At 34.1% G+C, this 18,539-nt stretch overlaps 3 protein-coding genes across 9 annotated transcripts in view; 1 reads left to right on the top strand and 2 right to left on the bottom strand.

The window, feature by feature from the left end:
- Nucleotides 1-15,010, bottom strand: part of LOC108365562 (uncharacterized) — a 57,609-nt gene extending 42,599 nt beyond the window's left edge. The window contains exons 1-2 of one of the 7 annotated variants that reach the window (XM_017619612.1): nt 14,873-15,001; nt 9,525-10,722 (exon numbers count right to left, since the gene is read on the bottom strand). In XM_017619612.1, the coding sequence (XP_017475101.1) occupies nt 9,525-9,975 (451 nt within the window). In that variant the 5' untranslated portion in view covers nt 9,976-10,722; nt 14,873-15,001. Of the gene's footprint in view, nt 1-9,524; nt 10,723-10,752; nt 10,846-12,732; nt 12,986-14,772 lie in introns of those variants that run through there. The other 6 variants (XM_017619613.1, XM_017619615.1, XM_017619614.1 and 3 more) reach the window with 6 other exon arrangements.
- Nucleotides 15,011-15,950: 940 nt separating this feature from the next.
- On the top strand, nt 15,951-17,984 carry LOC108365557 (chitinase-3-like protein 2). Its single transcript, XM_017619608.1, has 4 exons — nt 15,951-16,232; nt 16,288-17,115; nt 17,174-17,321; nt 17,382-17,984. The coding sequence occupies exons 1-4, from the start codon at nt 16,079-16,081 to the stop codon at nt 17,740-17,742; spliced, it is 1,491 nt and encodes a 496-aa protein (XP_017475097.1). The 5' UTR covers nt 15,951-16,078; the 3' UTR covers nt 17,743-17,984.
- Nucleotides 17,918-18,528, bottom strand: LOC108365558 (protein FAM32A). Its single transcript, XM_017619609.1, has 2 exons — nt 18,219-18,528; nt 17,918-18,165 (listed from the first exon to the last, which is right to left on the bottom strand). Exons 1-2 carry the CDS (start codon nt 18,447-18,449, stop codon nt 18,043-18,045), a joined length of 354 nt encoding a protein of 117 aa, XP_017475098.1. The 5' UTR covers nt 18,450-18,528; the 3' UTR covers nt 17,918-18,042.
- Nucleotides 18,529-18,539: the final 11 nt, after the last annotated feature.

The raw sequence follows: 18,539 nt of genomic DNA, 5'->3' as shown, positions 1-18,539 counted from the left end.
TTATTTAAAATTGGAAAAAAGTATATACATACAGTATTGAACATATCTATAGCACCCCCCTTCTTTCAAAGCGATATTGTTTGCCACTTATGTTTAGTTATTTGTTTTTAAGAATTTTCAATTAAAATACAGTTCATTCTCTAACAAAACCCATATAAACCCATGTTTTAAACTTTTTAAAAGACCGCAAAAGAGCGCAACAAACTTTCCCTTAAACTTCAACTCATTTGCTCCCATATAACGACTAAACACAATTTATTTTTATATGGCAGAAACCCGCAACATCCTCGGCGAAAAAAATTCTAAAAAATCAACGGTAATTTTTAGCCACTTGAAACTTGCATATTATTAGACTAAAATTGAATGGGCTATAAAACTGTGTATTCAAAAAATTTCTACCGCTTCTGAGAAAAAAGTTTGAAATTTGGTTGAAAATTTGTTGCACTTTTTTGCGGTCTTTTAAAAAGTTTTAAACTTGAGTTTGTGTGAGTTTTGTGAGAGAATGAACTGTATTTTAATTGAAAATTCTTAAAAATAAGTAAATAAACATGAGTGGCAAACAATATCACTTTGAAATGGGGGTGCTATTGTATTGGCCAATACTGTATGTACATACATATAGATTAGGGTGCATCACCGAAAAAAGTTGCGGGTTTTCATCGAAATTTTGTACACAGATTATTATATTTTAAGACTCCTGCTAAAATATATCGGAAAAATATTAAGATGTTCGTAAGGTAGACCGATTAGAAAATACCTCTAAAAACCGCATTATTTTGATTCCATTGATACAATTTTTAAACATTTTTATGCCGACCTTTTAGGCTTAAATTCGTCTATCATCTGAGATTATTAAAAAAAAAATATTTTCAAAAACTAATTTTATTTATAAAAAATTTGAGGTATTTTCAGATATTTTTACGAAATATTTTGACGGAGGTCTTAAAATATAACAAATCTTATGATTCCGAAGGAAAAAAACTATCGACTTTTTTTTGTATGCAGAGTGATGCACTCAAATATATACGTTTACTGTAAATCAAAATACATACATACATATGGGTGTTTCCAGCGGAAGGTCCACCACGACAAAAAAAAATAAAAGTTTTATATCTAACGTATTTACGGACCGATTTGTCTGCCTTTTAAAATATATACTGGCTTTGTAAGTAGAATCATGTTTGCGTAAAATGGTCTTCCTAGGTGGTGCCAAGGTCGAGATATTTCGAAAAACCCGTTTTTATGGTCCGATTTGGTTCGAATTTGGCGTATGTAATTGAAACATAATAAATCATAGATTTCCAACAAATTGACCCTGAATTGGCGCTGAAGTCAAAATATAAAGTATATACGACGTAAAATAAATGTTTTATTTGCGTTAAAAATTCATTTAAAAGCAATATTAACAAAAATATAACGATGGACATTTATGTCAGGTGACGCCACGTCACGTCACGTTTCACACTTGGGGTTGTAAAAGAAAATTGAAATAATTTGCATAAATTCAAAAAACTCTAAAAACAACTACAATTGCTCTAAATCATATTAAAATATGTTTCATGAAAATAGCCATCCACAATTCGCAGTTTTGCGATTTTGTAAGAAAAGAAAAAATCAACTTCCATTTTTTGTCACGTAACGACACTCTCTTTAAATGCTTATATTTCAGGACCAAGCAGTTCGATTGATTTAATTTTTCGGTTAGATATAGAAACAAATGGTATTCCTTTTTTGTATCACATTGAAACGTACGACTGTCACGTATGCGACGTATGGAAATACCCATATATATACTATATTAGACGGTACCACCTTAAAAGTACACACAAAAAAGTTCGCCGTGCAACCCTGAGTCTAAAGTATTTTTGAGAGGTAATTAAAACAAATTTATTTTTTTTACCGGACCTAGGGGTCGCCTTTTTACATTTTTCTGCACCCACATTCGGCAATAAAAAAAATTGTTAAATAGTTCTAATGGAATAATCGAAATAGCAAAAGCTAAATATTTTTTTTACCTATAATTTACTGACATTAGGGTGGTACGTTAGGGTGATAAGAACTGAAATCTGTCGGGTAGTTAGTGAAACAGAGTATTTGAGGTCAATGAATTTTGGAAGGAAAAAAAATTGTGTCGACAATAACATCGAAATATCATAAAAGGGCGACCATTAAGTTCGGCGAAAAAATGTCTCATTGCCTTGCAATAATATTTTAAGCTCAGCGGTATATGACGAACTTTCTTTTCTGGTACGGTCTAATGTACATACATACATACACATGTGCATACATAGCCCCGCAAACATATTCTGAGCGATCGGAATATACATATGAGTCCGAAAGCAGTCCTAGATGGGTAAGAAATACGAGTTTCAAAAATTAAAAATTTGTGACTCTTATATGAGTCTTTTAGTAGTCATATATAATCCAAATTATGAGCCAGCACCTTGTGCCAATAGAAAAAAAATAAAGATTCGAAATTTATATATAAACTTGTTTATACAGAAATTAAAAATTATTAGAAAGCAAAAAATAAACCAAATTTAGCTGCAGCTGCTGCTGTTAAATGCTTGTTGGAATGTATGTATATATGCAGGTAAGTATGTATGCTATTTGAAAGACATTTTTTCTGAATGTTTTTGCAAATATGGTGCCTTCAATAAGACTCAAAGAACAACCTAAAATAAGAGTCCGAATGTAATAATTTATGAGGCCGGTAAGAGCCTGTAAAAGAGTCTGAAATGATTCAAAATGTTTTTAAAGAGTCCAAAGTGAGCCTTTTAGGCGGTTAATAACACTCCAATCCAATATGACTCATATTGAGGCTCATTTGATGTATGAATTTAAGCTCATATAAGTCGACCTTCAGAGGAAGGGAAACACCCTCATTTCGGACTCTTAAATGAGCTCATTATGAGCATAAATGCTCCGAAATATGACTTCTTAAAGACTCATTTATGACTCCAAATGTTTGCTGGGAGGTATCGCGATAAGTCTTAGCCACACGCAATGGCTAAGGAACCGGTCGAGCAAGAAAATTTTTTTTTGGCGACTAAGAACAGTATAGCCAAGAATAATGAAAAAATATGAGATTAGGTCAGGACGAAACATTTGCAGTTTTTAATAAAATTCATAATTTTTTCAATCATAATTTTTCGATTTTTTATGACCATGACCCATCCGCTTTGTATTTGACCGTAATTTTTGTCATTTTTGTTGTAATTTGCTGGATGAAGATGATAAAGAGCTGTGTGTTTCGGCGCTCCAAAACTAGTTAGATCCGCGAAGCCTGCAAATGTTGTCAGTCATTTATGTGGATGGAACTGATTTGAAAGCATTATCCAGTCTGAAAATACAAATGGTTTCACCTTTTGGGGCCACAAATAGCAACTACCTTATGGCGATCAATGTATATCAAAGGTAGAAGAAGATGTTTCTTGGATCTCGTCACTGTGAAGTGGTCGACTCTGCTTTAATTGGTTGACCCATGTGTTTACTTGGCTTTCCTTCATCACCACTTTGCACAGGTCTTCAGGTCAACTTTTAATGAAAAACTATAGTTCCCCGTTCATCTAAGCGTTCGTTAGCTCTCGAACAATGAATGAATTGAATGCTAATCATTTGAACGTATCTAAAAGATGCTGCAAAATCAATAAGGCAAACAACTCTTTCAATCAATAAAAAATTCAAAAGCTAAACCATAAACTGCGCTATGAATGAAAATCATTTGTACATAAGACGACCGCACTGGAAATTCTTAAGAGTCCGGCTTAGCTGTGCAAATCGTAAAATTCTATTCAAATGCAAATGCACTGAACGAACCAGGAAAGCGTATGAATGCGATTACGATGACACAAAGCGCGCTAGAAAAGAAGTGGAATTGAATCGAATAATAGAATGGGAGACTCGCGCCAAATGGGCAATAGAGTGTATGGCTTGGAAGCCGGAAAAATAACGCAATGGAATTGGATTTTTAATTTCACGCTCGTTGAGATAAGTGGGACAACATATCGTTAACGCGAAGCGCACAAACATAGGCACATAAGGAAAATAAGTAAGCAACATTAAAGAAATGCAGCAGCAGCGACAGCAGACAATTCGCATTAAAAATTAAAAACAATAAAGAAAAAAGGAGACAGAAGAAATTGCAGAGAAGAGAGCAAAAGATGAGGAGGCTTGGATAAGCAAGCAAAGGCGGATAAAAAAAAAAGCAATGGCAACAAAAGCCGGCGAAATAAAGGGAGGCCAAAGACATTTTTTCAATTCAATTAACAGGTGTGCGTGCGATTACGCAAAAAGCGTCGGAAAACAACACTAACAACAATAAATAGAAATATGTAGATACAAAGCTCAGCGATGTTGTAAAAATGCTAAGTTATCGGCTTAGCGAAAGCGCATATAGAGAAAACAAACTTCCCAGTAATAAAATAAAAAAAAAAAACAAAAAAAAAAACAACAGCAGCTAAAGAATTTATACATTTATATACGCTAGCGCTGGGGAAAAGCTGCGATATCTGAAAGTAGCTGCGAAAGTCCACAATTAAAGATAAAGAAGTTAAGCGTTTCGCAATTGAACAGGCGACTGATTAAGAAAGCATTATTGTAGTTAGAACAAAAGGCGAAAGAGTAGTCTAACTACAATTGTAGACAATCGCACACAAAAATTCACAAAAGCAGTTAATAATCTAGTAATTAGGTCATCAAGCTAAAAAGTAAGCGGCGCAATTGGCGCCACACTTTTGGATACATATGTATGTACTTGCATACGTCTGTACANAGCTAAAGAATTTATACATTTATATACGCTAGCGCTGGGGAAAAGCTGCGATATCTGAAAGTAGCTGCGAAGGTCCACAATTAAAGATAAAGAAGTTAAGCGTTTCGCAATTGAACAGGCGACTGATTAAGAAAGCATTATTGTAGTTAGAACAAAAGGCGAAAGAGTAGTCTAACTACAATTGTAGACAATCGCACACAAAAATTCACAAAAGCAGTTAATAATCTAGTAATTAGGTCATCAAGCTAAAAAGTAAGCGGCGCAATTGGCGCCACACTTTTGGATACATATGTATGTACTTGCATACGTCTGTACATACATCACTTATGCACGGAAAAATATTTCTTTGTGGCAGAATGCTTTAATAGCCGCTACGAATTGGGGCTACGATGATGATTTTTACAACACTACTATACTACATGAATGTAAGTAGGTTGGAAATCAATTAAGACGAAATAAATACTTATGCTGTTTGATGACTGACTGCAGCTTTGTGACAATTACAGATGCGGCACGAAGATAGTGAAAGGTTGTTGTTTCTTGCTTGACCGAAAAGCGACAAATGGAGTTCTTAATCATTTTCCGAGATAACGTTTGATGTTCCTGCAGAAATTGTTTATTTTCTGTAAAGCTGTGAAGGATTTTTCAAGAAAGTTACTAGCTGGAAAAGGCATGAGAAAAATGCTAAATTGATGATCTATGGCTTAAAGCAGGAATGTTGCGGTTAAAACCAATTTTTTTATATTAAATTTTTTTTATCTACTTTTATACATACAGTGCCGAACAGAAGTATTGGCACAGCGAATTTTTCGCAAAGTTTTTTATTCTACTTTATTTTCGATAATTTTTTATAAAAATTTTGTTCATTCTACACCAGAAAACATAATAATAAAATCTCTAAACTTTGTGCAAAACTCAGGAAAATTCATTAAATTTGCACACTAATTTGCAACTTTTTATTCAGATTTTTTAGAAAAATTCTATGTATGCAGTTTTATAGCGCATTCAAATTTAGTACAACAAAGTGCAAGTTTGAAGTCGCTCGAAAATCGCATTGATTTTTGATAATTTTTTTTTCACGAAAATTCTTCCATACAAAGTAATTCGACAAATATTTTTTGTATGGAGAAAATGAGCAACACCTTGCACTAAAAAAATTGCCAAAAATCAACGCGATTTTCTAGCAACTTTAAACTATAAAACTGCATACTTAGAATTTTTCTAAAAAATCTGAATAAAAAGTTGCAAATTAGTGTGCAAATTTAATGAATTCTCCTGAGTTTTGCACAAAGTTTAAGGATTTTATTATTACGTTTTCTGGTGTAAAATGAACTATATTTTTATAAAAAACTATCGAAAATAAATTAGACTAAAAAACTTTGCATATATTGCGAAAAATTCACTGTGCCAACACTTTTGTTCTGCACTGTATGTATGTACAAACTATTGGCACAGCTGCTTTTTTACAATATACAAATCAGCATACTCAAAAAAATTCTAAAAAAATCTGATTAAAATTTGAAAATTGGCTGAATTTTCGCGAGTTTTGCACAAAGTTTAGAAATTATATTTTTATGTTTTTTGTTGTGAAATGAACCATATTTTTATACAAAATTTTCGGAAAACTATTTCAATAAAAATTGTTGCATATATTGTAAAGAAGCAGTGAATGTACACTGCCGTCAAAAAGAATTTGTACAGAGAATTTTTCACCATATATATGTATGTATGCAATAATTTTTATTAAAATTTTCTTTTTTTTAAGTTAATTTTTTTTATAAAAATATGGTTCATTCTACAACAAACAACATAAAAATACAATTTCTAAACTTTTTGCAAAACTCGCTAAAATTCAATAAAGTTTCGACTTTTTAATCAGATTTTTGAATATGTTTATTTTTGAGACTATTTTTGTTGAAGGTGTTTAGCTTTCATTATTATTGAAATTTACTTTTCGCTCCACGGAAATAATTAGGGGGATTCACAAGCCGTGTTAAGCGTTGTAATGTTTTAAAATTGTTTAATGTAAAATAACGGTTAAAATGGATTTAAAATGTTTTTAGGTATAACAAGAGCCGATAATATATGTATGATCTATTAGTTTAAAAACATTTTGGTGAAGTTACAAATCGCCTAAAAAGGTATTAACTTATTCATTTTATTAGGGTGTCGCTACATTTTTTTGTATAATCATTATTCTTAAGTGAAAAAATTAATCTCAATAATAACACTGTAAGGACGCCAAAATGAAAAAAAAACGCCGAAACACGTAAACTTAATTTTGGCTCGTAGATTACCGCACTGTATACCGTTTTCCTAGATCAGGTAATTTTCGCAAGATATTTTTATTTTAAGCTTGCACTGCGATTGAAAAAAAATGCAAATTTTAACAGGGAAACAAGATTTTTGTACGATTTTTTGTAAATTCTTTTGATTTGTGTTTAAGCCCGTACTATATTGTTGCTTATTAACGAAGAAAATTAATTGATAAATAACGTTGTAAATGTAAATGTCAAATGAAAATGCGTAATAATTTCGTTTTTATGTCAGCTAAGAATGGTACTCATACGCTACGTAGGAACTATTTATGAAATCATAAATTTCGATCGAAACATTTCTTAAATAAAATTTTTTATTTTTATTTTTCTAGCTGTATTTGGACACCGGGAATTTTTTTTTACCAGAAAACCTTGATATATGAATGATAAATTAATGTTGTATGGTGATTTGGACGGGTCAATTTGTATGGGAGAATTTTCCGACTATGAGCGTATAGCACAGCCGGATTCTACGTGTAATTCCAAGCAAATTCGCCAAAGGAACCATGGGTCTAAAATCAATTTGAAGGTTGCCAAATTGGGAAAAAAGGTTTCTTAGCATTTTGCTGTAGTGTCTAAATTTTGTACAAAAACATGCAATAAGCGGTTTTTTGGTAAGAGGAATCCATTTCTGCAATTATCTTTTTCTTAAAACCTCCACCAGAGGGCGCGCAACAGTGAAAATTTTCACATTTTTTTTAGCAACCTATTTTCGAAATTTGGCAAACTCCAAATTGATTTTAGAACCATGGTTTCTTCAGCAAATTATTTAGCTTAGAATGACACGTAGAATCCTCCTATGCTATACGCGCACAGTCAAAATAATTGACTTGCCCTAATGGTAATACTTATAAATTTTTTCGTAACACTTTTTTTATTCCTAAAATCTTTTCTTTGTATGTGTTTTTCTTACTTTTACTTTTTTCCAATTTATTTATATCTACTTTTGAATTTTGTAATTTTGCTTTTTTTAAATTATTTTTTTTTGTGCTTTGTTTTATTTTATAAATTTTTTCTTCTCTTCTTATTTTTAATTTATTTATTTAATTTTGTTTGTATTTTTATATTTAAAATTTATTCCCAATAAACATTGGGCTTGGTTAACAATTCGAAAATGATTGGAAAACTAATATTTTTTTCAAGTCTCTCCTTCGATAACGAATGTGGAATAGGTTAGCATTCGATTCGAGAACTAGGCCATTCTCCAGCAAAACGGAACCTTCGTTATCTAATGAATTTTTCCTTCGATATGAATTCGAAATCTAGCCCATTATCGAATTGAAATTTTGATGAGAGAGAGCGATTGTATTATATTTCTATTCGAAAATGAGCTGGATTTCACTTCCTCTCTTGTTACTATGGTATTAATTTTTTTTCGAACCCATCTCGAATGTATTTCCAATACACTATAAACGTTGGAAAACTAAGGTTGGGTATGAGTTCGTTCTCAGTTCGATATTCATATTGGATTTTCGAACGTTCGCCAAAATGTTTATAGGGTTTTTTCTTATTTTTATCTTCTGCATATTTTTGTTATCTAATTTCTTATTATTTTTTGAAATCCTTATTTTTTAAATGGTTTGTTTTATTAATTTAATTTTTGGTTAACATTTATTTGTTTGCATTTATCTCATTTTTTTATTTGTTTTTAATTCATGTCTTTGTTCTATGTTTTTCATTTCCTTGTATTTTTTCTTGTTTTATTTTATTTCTTTATTTTTTACTTTTTAAATTTTTAGTTTTTATTTTTTGTTTTTTTTTTTTATTCTTTTAATATATTTATTTTGTTTTATTTTAAATACTGGTTTCTCATGCTGATTACAGATTTACAAATCTGTCAAAAGTCTAATAGCGGTTGTATAACTGGAGGGATCTACAAGGTGGCAACTTTTTTTATCTATTGTTCGGTAGCCCTTCAAGCAGGCGAAGGTTGAATTGATTAATTCGTGTAGTACAAAATGAGATTAACTTCCGCGGAAGGAACTTTGTATGAAAAAAAAATTTGAATAGTTCTTGAACGAAGATGGCGATTGTGGGATGACAGAGCACCCATGTAAGTATTTATTGAATACAACATCATATCGAGCAGGCGAGAAAAGAGTGAAGAATTTTGATCCATCATTTAGTACGCCAGCAAATCGGTAACGAAAATTCAACAAATAACCGCGAAAAAATGTTTGCGGCTTGGCAGCAAAACCTGATTAAGAACAAAAAAAAAAAACCCAAAAATGTGTACCAATAATAAAGACGCCAACAGCCAATCAACGAAGTTATGGACACGAAAATATGCGCAACAAACAAACAAAAACGCGCTAATTGAATTTGTAATATCAGCAACAATTGCGGCTGACCAAGTTGCATACTTCGTTTCGTTTTTAATATTTTTTTGTCGATTTTTTCATACATTACAACCAAATCATAAGCGAACTCACCTGCAGCTGTTGTTGTTGTTGTGGTTGTCGTTGTTGGAGAATGCTGTTGACCACCACCACGCTGTTGTTGTGCTGCCGCGGATATCGGCGACATCACTGCTGCTCCTGTTGCAGCACCAATCGTACGTGCCACATTCGATTTGCGGCGTTGTATTAAGTCTTTTTTCCATTGTGGCATCTCCGGCAGAAATGATGGCGATGTGGCGGCGGAATTACCGCTGCCGCTGCAACTGCCATTTGGTGAGATGAGCACATTCGTGACGGCAGCGGATGTGTCTAAACGCTCAGTAGAACCAAATAGCATTGTTGGTCTCACGGCAGGTTGAGTTGCAACACCAATTTGGTTGCTGCTGCTACTATCCAAAGCTACTGCTGTTGCCAAAGTGGCATCTGCTGTAACCGTGGTTGATGCGATGCTGCCATCCATCAGGGTCAACGGTGTGGCGGCCATAACTACAAGCGGAGGGGAGGCGCGCGCTCGTTTAGTATGTTTGAGAAAAGGAGGTCGCACTGATGATTGCTCGGCGGCAGGTGCGCGCAGAGGAAATTTCGTTTTGTACTCTTGGCGGTTTTCGCTGGTAATTTTATTAATGCTGAATTCTGCGCAATTTAATTTTTTTTGTTTGTTTAATTGAATGCCTTTTTAGCAGTATTTTATGTAAATTTCAATGAAATTTTTATTAAACAAATATGCGCGCTCACTGATTCACTAGCTCACAGTTGACGCAGCGATGCGTTTCACGCTTGGCCCGAACGCGCACTGAACGCTGGAGAGATACTGACAAACCGGTGGTGCTGTTGGCGTTGCAAATGGTTCACTCGCCCGTCGTGGTGCACTTCGTGCGCGCTGCTAAAAACGGCTGTGAGTCGGCAGCGGGGCTGCGTTGTGCGCAATTTTATTTTCTGTTTTCTGCTTATTTTTTTTTTTAAATCGTTTGGGCCACTAATGTCGCGTACGCTTGTTAAGCTAAGCGCGCTGTGTCGGTGTTGACCCGCGCGTGCCTTTGTATGGCGCCCAGTGGGTGGGCCAAATAGGTTCGCGCTCGAGGCTTGTCTCTTTAACGCATAAATATTTTTCTAATTGGATTTGTTCTTATTTGCATTAGCACCTGTTTTTCATGGCGCTTTCGTTGCTTGTGGGCTTCCTTCAGCGACCCGCTATGACACGTTAATTGTGCCCAATTTTTAGTTCGCTACACTTTTTATAATATATATTGTTATGCTTGTTTCCCACTTAAACAAGCCGAGCGGTGCGCTCACTAGAAATTTTTTATTTTATTTTATTTATTTTTGTTTGGGCTTGGAATTTGTAAAATCACAACTGGAAATACATACATAATTTTTTAGTTAAAGGGTGATTTTTCTAATAATGTAGATATTTAATTTTTTAATTACAAAATTTTTTTTGGACTACAAAAATCTATATACATACATATGTATGTAGGTTTTTATGTTATTTTGTTTTATTTTATTTTTTTGTCTCTACTGTTAATGGGAAGATTTGTTATTTTATTTACCTATATATATATATGTGTTTAACCATTTTTTCTATATTATATTTCCTCTATATTTTTTATATAGATAATAAATAATCTATTTTTTACCACCTATTTTCCTTATTATATACATATTCATTTTTAAATTTTTTTTATTTATACTTTTTATTTTATATTATTTAATTTTATTTATGTATTTTATTCTTTCCTATTTTTTTTATTTTTTATTGTTTTTTTTCTTATTTTTTAATTCTAGCTACTTTATTTAAATTTTAATTTAAGGTTTATTTTTATTTTTTTTATATATATTTCTTTTATTTTTGTTTTGTATACCTTTATTTTTTATATATTTCCTTTTTTATATTTTTATATTTGTATTCATTTTTTGGTTTTTACACATTTTTATATAATCATTTTCGAAAGGGTAGCTCGTTATCTAGCAAAAACAAAGTAAATTAAATTTTAAACTGTGTACAAAAATTTGGAAAATTCGACAAAACTTCATCAAAATTTTGATTTTTAATATTTTTATAAACAACCTGAGAATGTCATTTTGTAGCCCATTAAATTAAAGTGAAAGTTCGAAGTAGCTATGACTTGCTGTTGATTTTTGGCTTTTTTTCCATACAAAAAAATTTCATACATCCATACTACATTGTATAGAAGGAGCCGGAACGAAAAATTGCCAAAAATCAAATCAAATTTTGATTTACATGGTGTTTTTAGATAGAAGATAGCAAAAAAAAAATGTATATATTTTAAATAAACTATTTACATATATTTCCGCCAGGGGTCATGTATTTTTTTTATATAATTAGCTTCGAAATTCAAAATGATTTTGTTTGCAACTTATGTTTATTTATTTATTTATATTAATTTTTAATTTAATATATAATACAATCTACAAAAAAAAAATTATCAAACTTAAAAAATGTTCTTTAAGATTTCAAAATTTTTAATTAGACTATTTAGAAAATTTTTGGGTGTGCAGTTTTGATCTAATAAAGTGCAAGTTTGAAGTCGCTTAACATTACATTTTAGAACTATTTTTATTTTATGTTTTTTTTTCGTGGAGGATTTGGCGGAGTTTTTTCATATAAAAATACTTAGTTTTTGATTATGCGTTATATGGAAGAAAATTTGCAACACCGTCCATAAAAAAATTCTAAAAAATCAACGGTAATTTCTACCGACTTGAAACTTGCAATTTATTAGACTAAAATTGAATGGGCTAGAAAACTGCACAACCGAAAATAAACTAAATATTCTAATTAAAAATTTTGATGAACATTTTTTGAAGTTTGATTAAATTTTTGAAATTTGTGTAATCTTTGAAACTTTTATATAAGTGGTTTCTGTTAAACGATTGAGTTATGTTTTAAGTAAAAATTATTATTAAAAACAAATAAATTAACATAAGTTGCAAACAAAATAATTTTATAATTTATTTATAATTTTTTTTTATTCAGCAAGGGGCTGGGCTATTTTGGAAATCCCGATTTCCTTGCCGCAGTCGAGTACGTCTGTATTATTATTGTTTTTTTTTATGAATTTTAAAAATTATTTTTTATTAACTAAAAAATTGTTTCACAAATTTGGTTTAATTTTTTGTCCATTTAATTTTTCTCTTTTATTGGTAATCTTATCAATATGATTTAGTAGAATTTTTTCTTATTGCAAAATTGGCTTGCCAATCCCTACACAATATCAACCTTCTCCTTTGCCAAACGCAATAAAATGGCAAACAACCTGTCGGCTAAATATGGCAATGACCGCCTTTAACTATTATTAACTACTGTTCGTGTTGCTGTCATTGCATTTTCTCCTTATCTACACTTTTCACACTTTTTGCTGTTATTTCTTGCAACATTTAAAATGCTCTCTACCACTGCGTTTAGGTAAATGCACTTAGTTTCGCGAGCGCGCTATGAATGTCGACCAGTTGGAAACTGCAACAACGTCCAACTCCAGTCGGTCGATAGCAACTTGGAGCCACACGCAACAGCGAATGTACAGAAGACAAACTCGTTGTCACACTGCACTCACCACTGTAGCCACCACCTGCGCGAAACAACAACATCAACTCTCGACAAGTGCAAGTGTCATTGCGCACACTCTGCCCCACTGTTATGTGGCAGGAATGTTATGCTACATATGTACATGCATGAAGGTGCGTGTCGGTGAAGTTGCAAGGCTACGTTTCGTTTAATTCATTGAAGCATACATATATGTACATACACATGTATGTTTGTAAATATGAATTATATATATACAAAGTCGTGTATCTATGTGTGTATTTACTCTCTGCAATTTATTGTTGGTGGCCTAGCCAGCATAGCATTTGTTTTTTCCCAATTTTGGGGTGGAAATGGAAAAGTGCACCAGCAAATAAAAATTTAACAGCATATGTACATATGTATATGTATTAATGCAGACAGTGAAATTCAGTCAGTTATGGTGGGTTATGAGGAAATGGGCGGGCGAGCGAGTGATAATTACAGTGCCGACTTGAAAGTTCGGTACATTAATTTTGGGGCGTCGATGACTACGTATACTTAAGTACATAGCTACATACATACATATGTACATATGTATGCATGGATAATTGCATTAATTTTTGTTAGCAATTATGTAGGAGCTGGAGGCTGGTTTAGTGACATTCAGATAGAAATTATACATAGCTGGTATTTAGGAGCCATCAGAAAGTGAAGCTTGCCTATAGTACATTGAATTAATTAAGTTACACAGACAACCAAGTGCTACGTTCGTTGCGATTGCACTCCTGTGTTCAAGCGCGCCAAATAAACGAATTGTCCAAACCGGCCGACCAACCAACAAACAACCACCACCACCACCGATACAAGGAAGGAAATCAACCATCAAAATACAAAAAAAAAATGTCGCCTCAGCAACAGCAACAACCACAGCTGCCAAGTAGCCTGGCTTCGCTGGAGTAGCTCGGCAAATGACAACAAACAGCAGCAGCGTCATTATTGATTTTTGCCTGGCTGCCTGCCCGCCGGTTCACTGTATTGTTTGTTGTTTAGACATGGTAGACATAAAGGATGATGATGATGATGGAAGCAGGAAACAGAAAAACAGCTATGGAAATTGGATTTTCTCGTACACTGAGTTTATATGCGAATGCAAATTGGATGTGATAAGAAAAGTATATAGCGAAAAATGACAACATCGGATGGCAACAGCCACTGTAGCGTTAAGTTTGCGGAAGTGAATGGGGCACTGAGGCGGAAATGTAGAGGGGCAGACAAAATTAAATGAAAAGTAAAAATGGTATACAAGGATTGGGGATTGGGGTAGAGAAAAGGATCGAATTGTTGAACAGGGCGGGGCAGATGTACACACGCGAAAACACAGGTACAGTGAAGGGTAGTGGGTGGTGGAGCAGGCGAGGGTAGCACGCAAGCTAGCACTACTTGTTTTGTATATGCAATAGAGTGATACAAAGCGAAGTGGTTGGGCGGCGACGCAAAGCCTCTTGAAACGTACTTGATGTGTTGCTGAGTAGGTGCTTGTAAGATTCGATGCTTTTTTATACACATCTATATCTATATATACATAAATATAAAAACTGTGCAGTTGCAGCCTGCGTCGCTCTGGTTGGATATTGTGCGGAGATTGTGTATCAATTGTTAAACAGTATATGTACGCAGCCAAAAAGGGGGCCAGACACGTCTGAACCTTACAAATATTTCAAATCAAGCTTGAAATGCATTTGATGGCACATACACACACACACCGTTCTGGTTCTTTCAATTTAGCAGTTTTTATGGAAATAATACATAAATCGCACTATTTTAAAAATGTGTATTTATGCTGCACTTAATTTACCACTGGAAATTACATTAAACTTGCCGCATTTCACAAACTGTATAAAAAATGTCAATTAAAATAATCGACGCGCTCCGTATACACAAAAACAAACCTCTCGCAACAGCCAACGAACGCGAATGCGGGGAAATTTCCAATAGGGCTGCCAGTGCCAACGAATCAATCGAATGTGTTGGTTTTAGTTGATAAATTAACTCACGACTCTATCCCGTATGCTGAAAATCATTGTTATTTTTTAATTTATGAATATCTCGCGGTCTACCAAGCACAAGTTTGGTTTAAAGCTCAATTTAATATTGTTTACAATTACTAGACGCGAAGTTGGTAACCCTAATCGAATTTGTTTACCGCCTGAGCACTCGTTGGCTCGAAAGTGGCGAGTAATGGATTCAGACTGGGTTGCCGAAACAATGAAAATCATTGAACCTATTTTCGTTCTTTGCGTTAACGTTTTAGATTTACGTTCCTTTTCATTCGAGAATTTATTAAATGATTTTATTAAAGTTTTCACAACAAATTAAAAAAAAAAATATGTGCATGAGCCATTATAATAAAACGTGATAAAAGAATATATATAAAATTGAATCCGATTCAAGCTGAGTTAAACAAGAAGTATCCTTCAAAATTTACGCAAAACCATAGAACGTAATCTATCACCTCTCTGTCTATTTACGTTCTTTGGCAAAATCCATCAACGAACGACACAAGATCACGTCGATTTTGGAAAACAAGCAAAAAGTAAAGAAAGCAAAGAAAACCACGAAAACCATAATTAACCAAAATTGTTGTCAGCCACTTTAAATACACAATGTAGGTAAAATTATTAATAAAAATGCTGTAAAATGTGTTGTCAATTTGAATTAAATCTTCTTTAGTTAAAGAAAAGTGTAAAAATAGTGGTGCTTGTGATGTAAACAAATGCTCAGCAGACGAACTCGCCTACACGAATTTTTTTCTCAAAACCAGTTACAAATACAACGTCGCGTTCTTACGTTTCTTGTAATTTTGGTTCATGGGCAAAATCGTATCTATTTGGAACATTTGTATTAAACGGCAGCACTGTTTTAAAACCCTTTTGTTTACTTCGTAATTTCTTCGTATGCCATTTAACCAGCTGATAATGTTAAGTCAATAATAAAATTTACAAACAATAGTAATTGAATCATTTATATCAAGTGTTAAATTGAACACAACACTCGCTAAACAATGGCGGACTACGAATTGATGAACGAGCCCTCGCAATCGCAATCCTGGTGGCGCATTGCAGCACTAATGGCACTTTATATGCTTACCACCATATTTGTCTTCCTGTTATGGAATTCTGCCTATGATACCATCTATTATCCACCAGACGTGCAAGGTATGTAATTTATGTAAATTCACGTTCGCATAACTCACCCAATTCACACCTGCAGCCGTGCCCGATTTCTGGTTTCGACGTGCCAGCCTCTATGCCAATAGCGTTCATGAAAGTACGCTTTCACACGATTTTCGTTTGATGAAAAATCAGACAGCGCGTGTAAAATTACACCCTTCCTACTCTGCAGATAGTGGATTAAATGGCTTGGGTACTCTGCAGCAACAGCAGCAGGCACAGAAGGTTAAACCCAGCGCACCACAGTTGGTCAAGAATGCGCCACCCACCATGAGCACTGCGCCAGAAGTCCGTTTAGTGTGTTATTATTCAGTTCCCGATCCAGACAATGAACTCGATGACTTGCGTTTAGCTAATGTAAATGCCGAACTTTGTACACACATCAATGTGGGCATGGTTGGTGTACGTAATGGCCAATTGATTATCACTGACAATATGCGTCGTATACTGTCGCAGGATGTGACGGTGCTGCGCACAATTAATCCCGCCTTAAAGCTATTGCTATGGGTGGGTGGTGGCGCCAACAGCGATGGCTTTCCAGCTATGGTTAAGAATCATACGACACGCAAAGTATTTGTACACTCCGTGAAGCAAACCTTGGCTATGTATAAGCTGGATGGTATTGATTTGGATTGGGAATTCCCCAGCGCATACTATAAGGAGCGTCAGCATTTTTCACAATTGATATATGAAATACGCCAAGAATACAGGCGCGAACGACGCGACTACTTGCTGACCGTGGCCGCAGCAGCGCCCGAAGGTATCGCTGTATTCGCCTATGATGTGCAAATGCTAAACCAGTACGTAGACTATGTGAGTTTGATGACATATGATTATCATTTTTACTCGCACGGTACACCATTTACAGGTGAGTAAGCACATACTTAATAATCTTCTGAATTATACATAACATTGTATATGTTAAGGTTTGAATGCACCTTTGTATGCGCGTCCGAATGAGGGCTCATTACTTGGCACATTAAATATCAATTATTCAGTTAACTGGTGGCTGAACAACGGCTTGGACCGCAAGAAATTAGTAGTGGGTCTGCCAACTTATGGACATTCTTTCACGTAAGCTAAAAATTTTTCTCTAAGTATTAAACCTAAATAAAAAATTTGTATACATATTAGTTTGGTAAGCTCTCTTAATCATGGCATTAACGCGCCCGCCGAAGGTATAGGGCACTGTGGCAGTTTGGGGTTTACTTCCTACTCGGAGCTGTGCTGGTTCAACACACATAACATATTAGTTCATCAAGCATACGACCAGTCTACCTGCTCACCTTACCTAAGCAGTGGCAGCGAATGGATTTCTTACGAAAACGAAACAAGCATTGCATGTAAAGCGCTCTATGTAAAAAATCACCAACTTGGTGGCGCTATGATATTTTCATTGAACACGGATGATATAAAGGGCTATTGTCCACGCGCCTATAAAACCAAATTTCCGCTTGTCGAAACCGTCAAATCAATTTTGTTTGGTAAAAGCTGAAGTGGCGGCGCTGGAATGTAATTATTGTTAATGATAAGTATCTTGTTACGCAACGTGATATGAAATTCCAAAGCACATACCGATATGCTTACGGCTGCGGGATATGCGCTAAAGCCTACTTGTTTAATTATAGGAAATTAATGACTTATAAGTAGTTGTAAAATAGCAAATTTAAGATGTTTTAAATAGCAAAATATGCAATGTGCCGGATTTTATTTTAACTCTCAAATAAAAATACATGTGATTTGAAAATTTGTTGTTCTTTACTAAATTGGGCACACGAGGGGCACAAATGTGGCACTACTTCGTCCAGGAAACTTTTGGAATATCAAAGTGCTCCGTTAGTGTATCCAAATGTTCATTGAATTTTTCCACGCGCTCCTTATGTGTGGTGGACGCCCTTTCCATTATGCGTTTGTTGCGCTGCAAAATTTCAAGTGTTGGGATATGTCTAACATTTCTTTCTAACAGCTCACCATTTTTTCCTGCTGCTGCTTGAACGCTAGTTCTGCCTTGGTCAACTTTGGTGCGGAGCTGTTGGTAATCTTTTCCTCCAAAGACTCATTTATGCTACCTTGTATTGATTGCTTCTCACGCTCCTTGTCCTTATCTCTATGTTTGTGTTTACTTTTCTTCTTTTTCTTGGTTTCGTGGTCATTTTTAAGTTTTAATTTACCTTTAGCCACAAAATCATACGCGTCCGACATGGTGTAAACAAATGTTTGTAAAATGTAAATAAATAACAAAAAACTAGAGGTGGGAAACTCAGCACTGTGCTGAGTTACTGTGCTGACTCT

The sequence above is a fragment of the Rhagoletis zephyria genome, unplaced genomic scaffold, assembly GCF_001687245.7.
Source record: "Rhagoletis zephyria isolate East Lansing unplaced genomic scaffold, Rhagoletis_zephyria_1.1 Rzeph_scaffold_01910, whole genome shotgun sequence".
Taxonomy (NCBI): domain Eukaryota; kingdom Metazoa; phylum Arthropoda; class Insecta; order Diptera; family Tephritidae; genus Rhagoletis; species Rhagoletis zephyria.
Note: the sequence above shows the minus strand (reverse complement) of the source record. Positions and strands in the feature narration are given on the sequence as shown.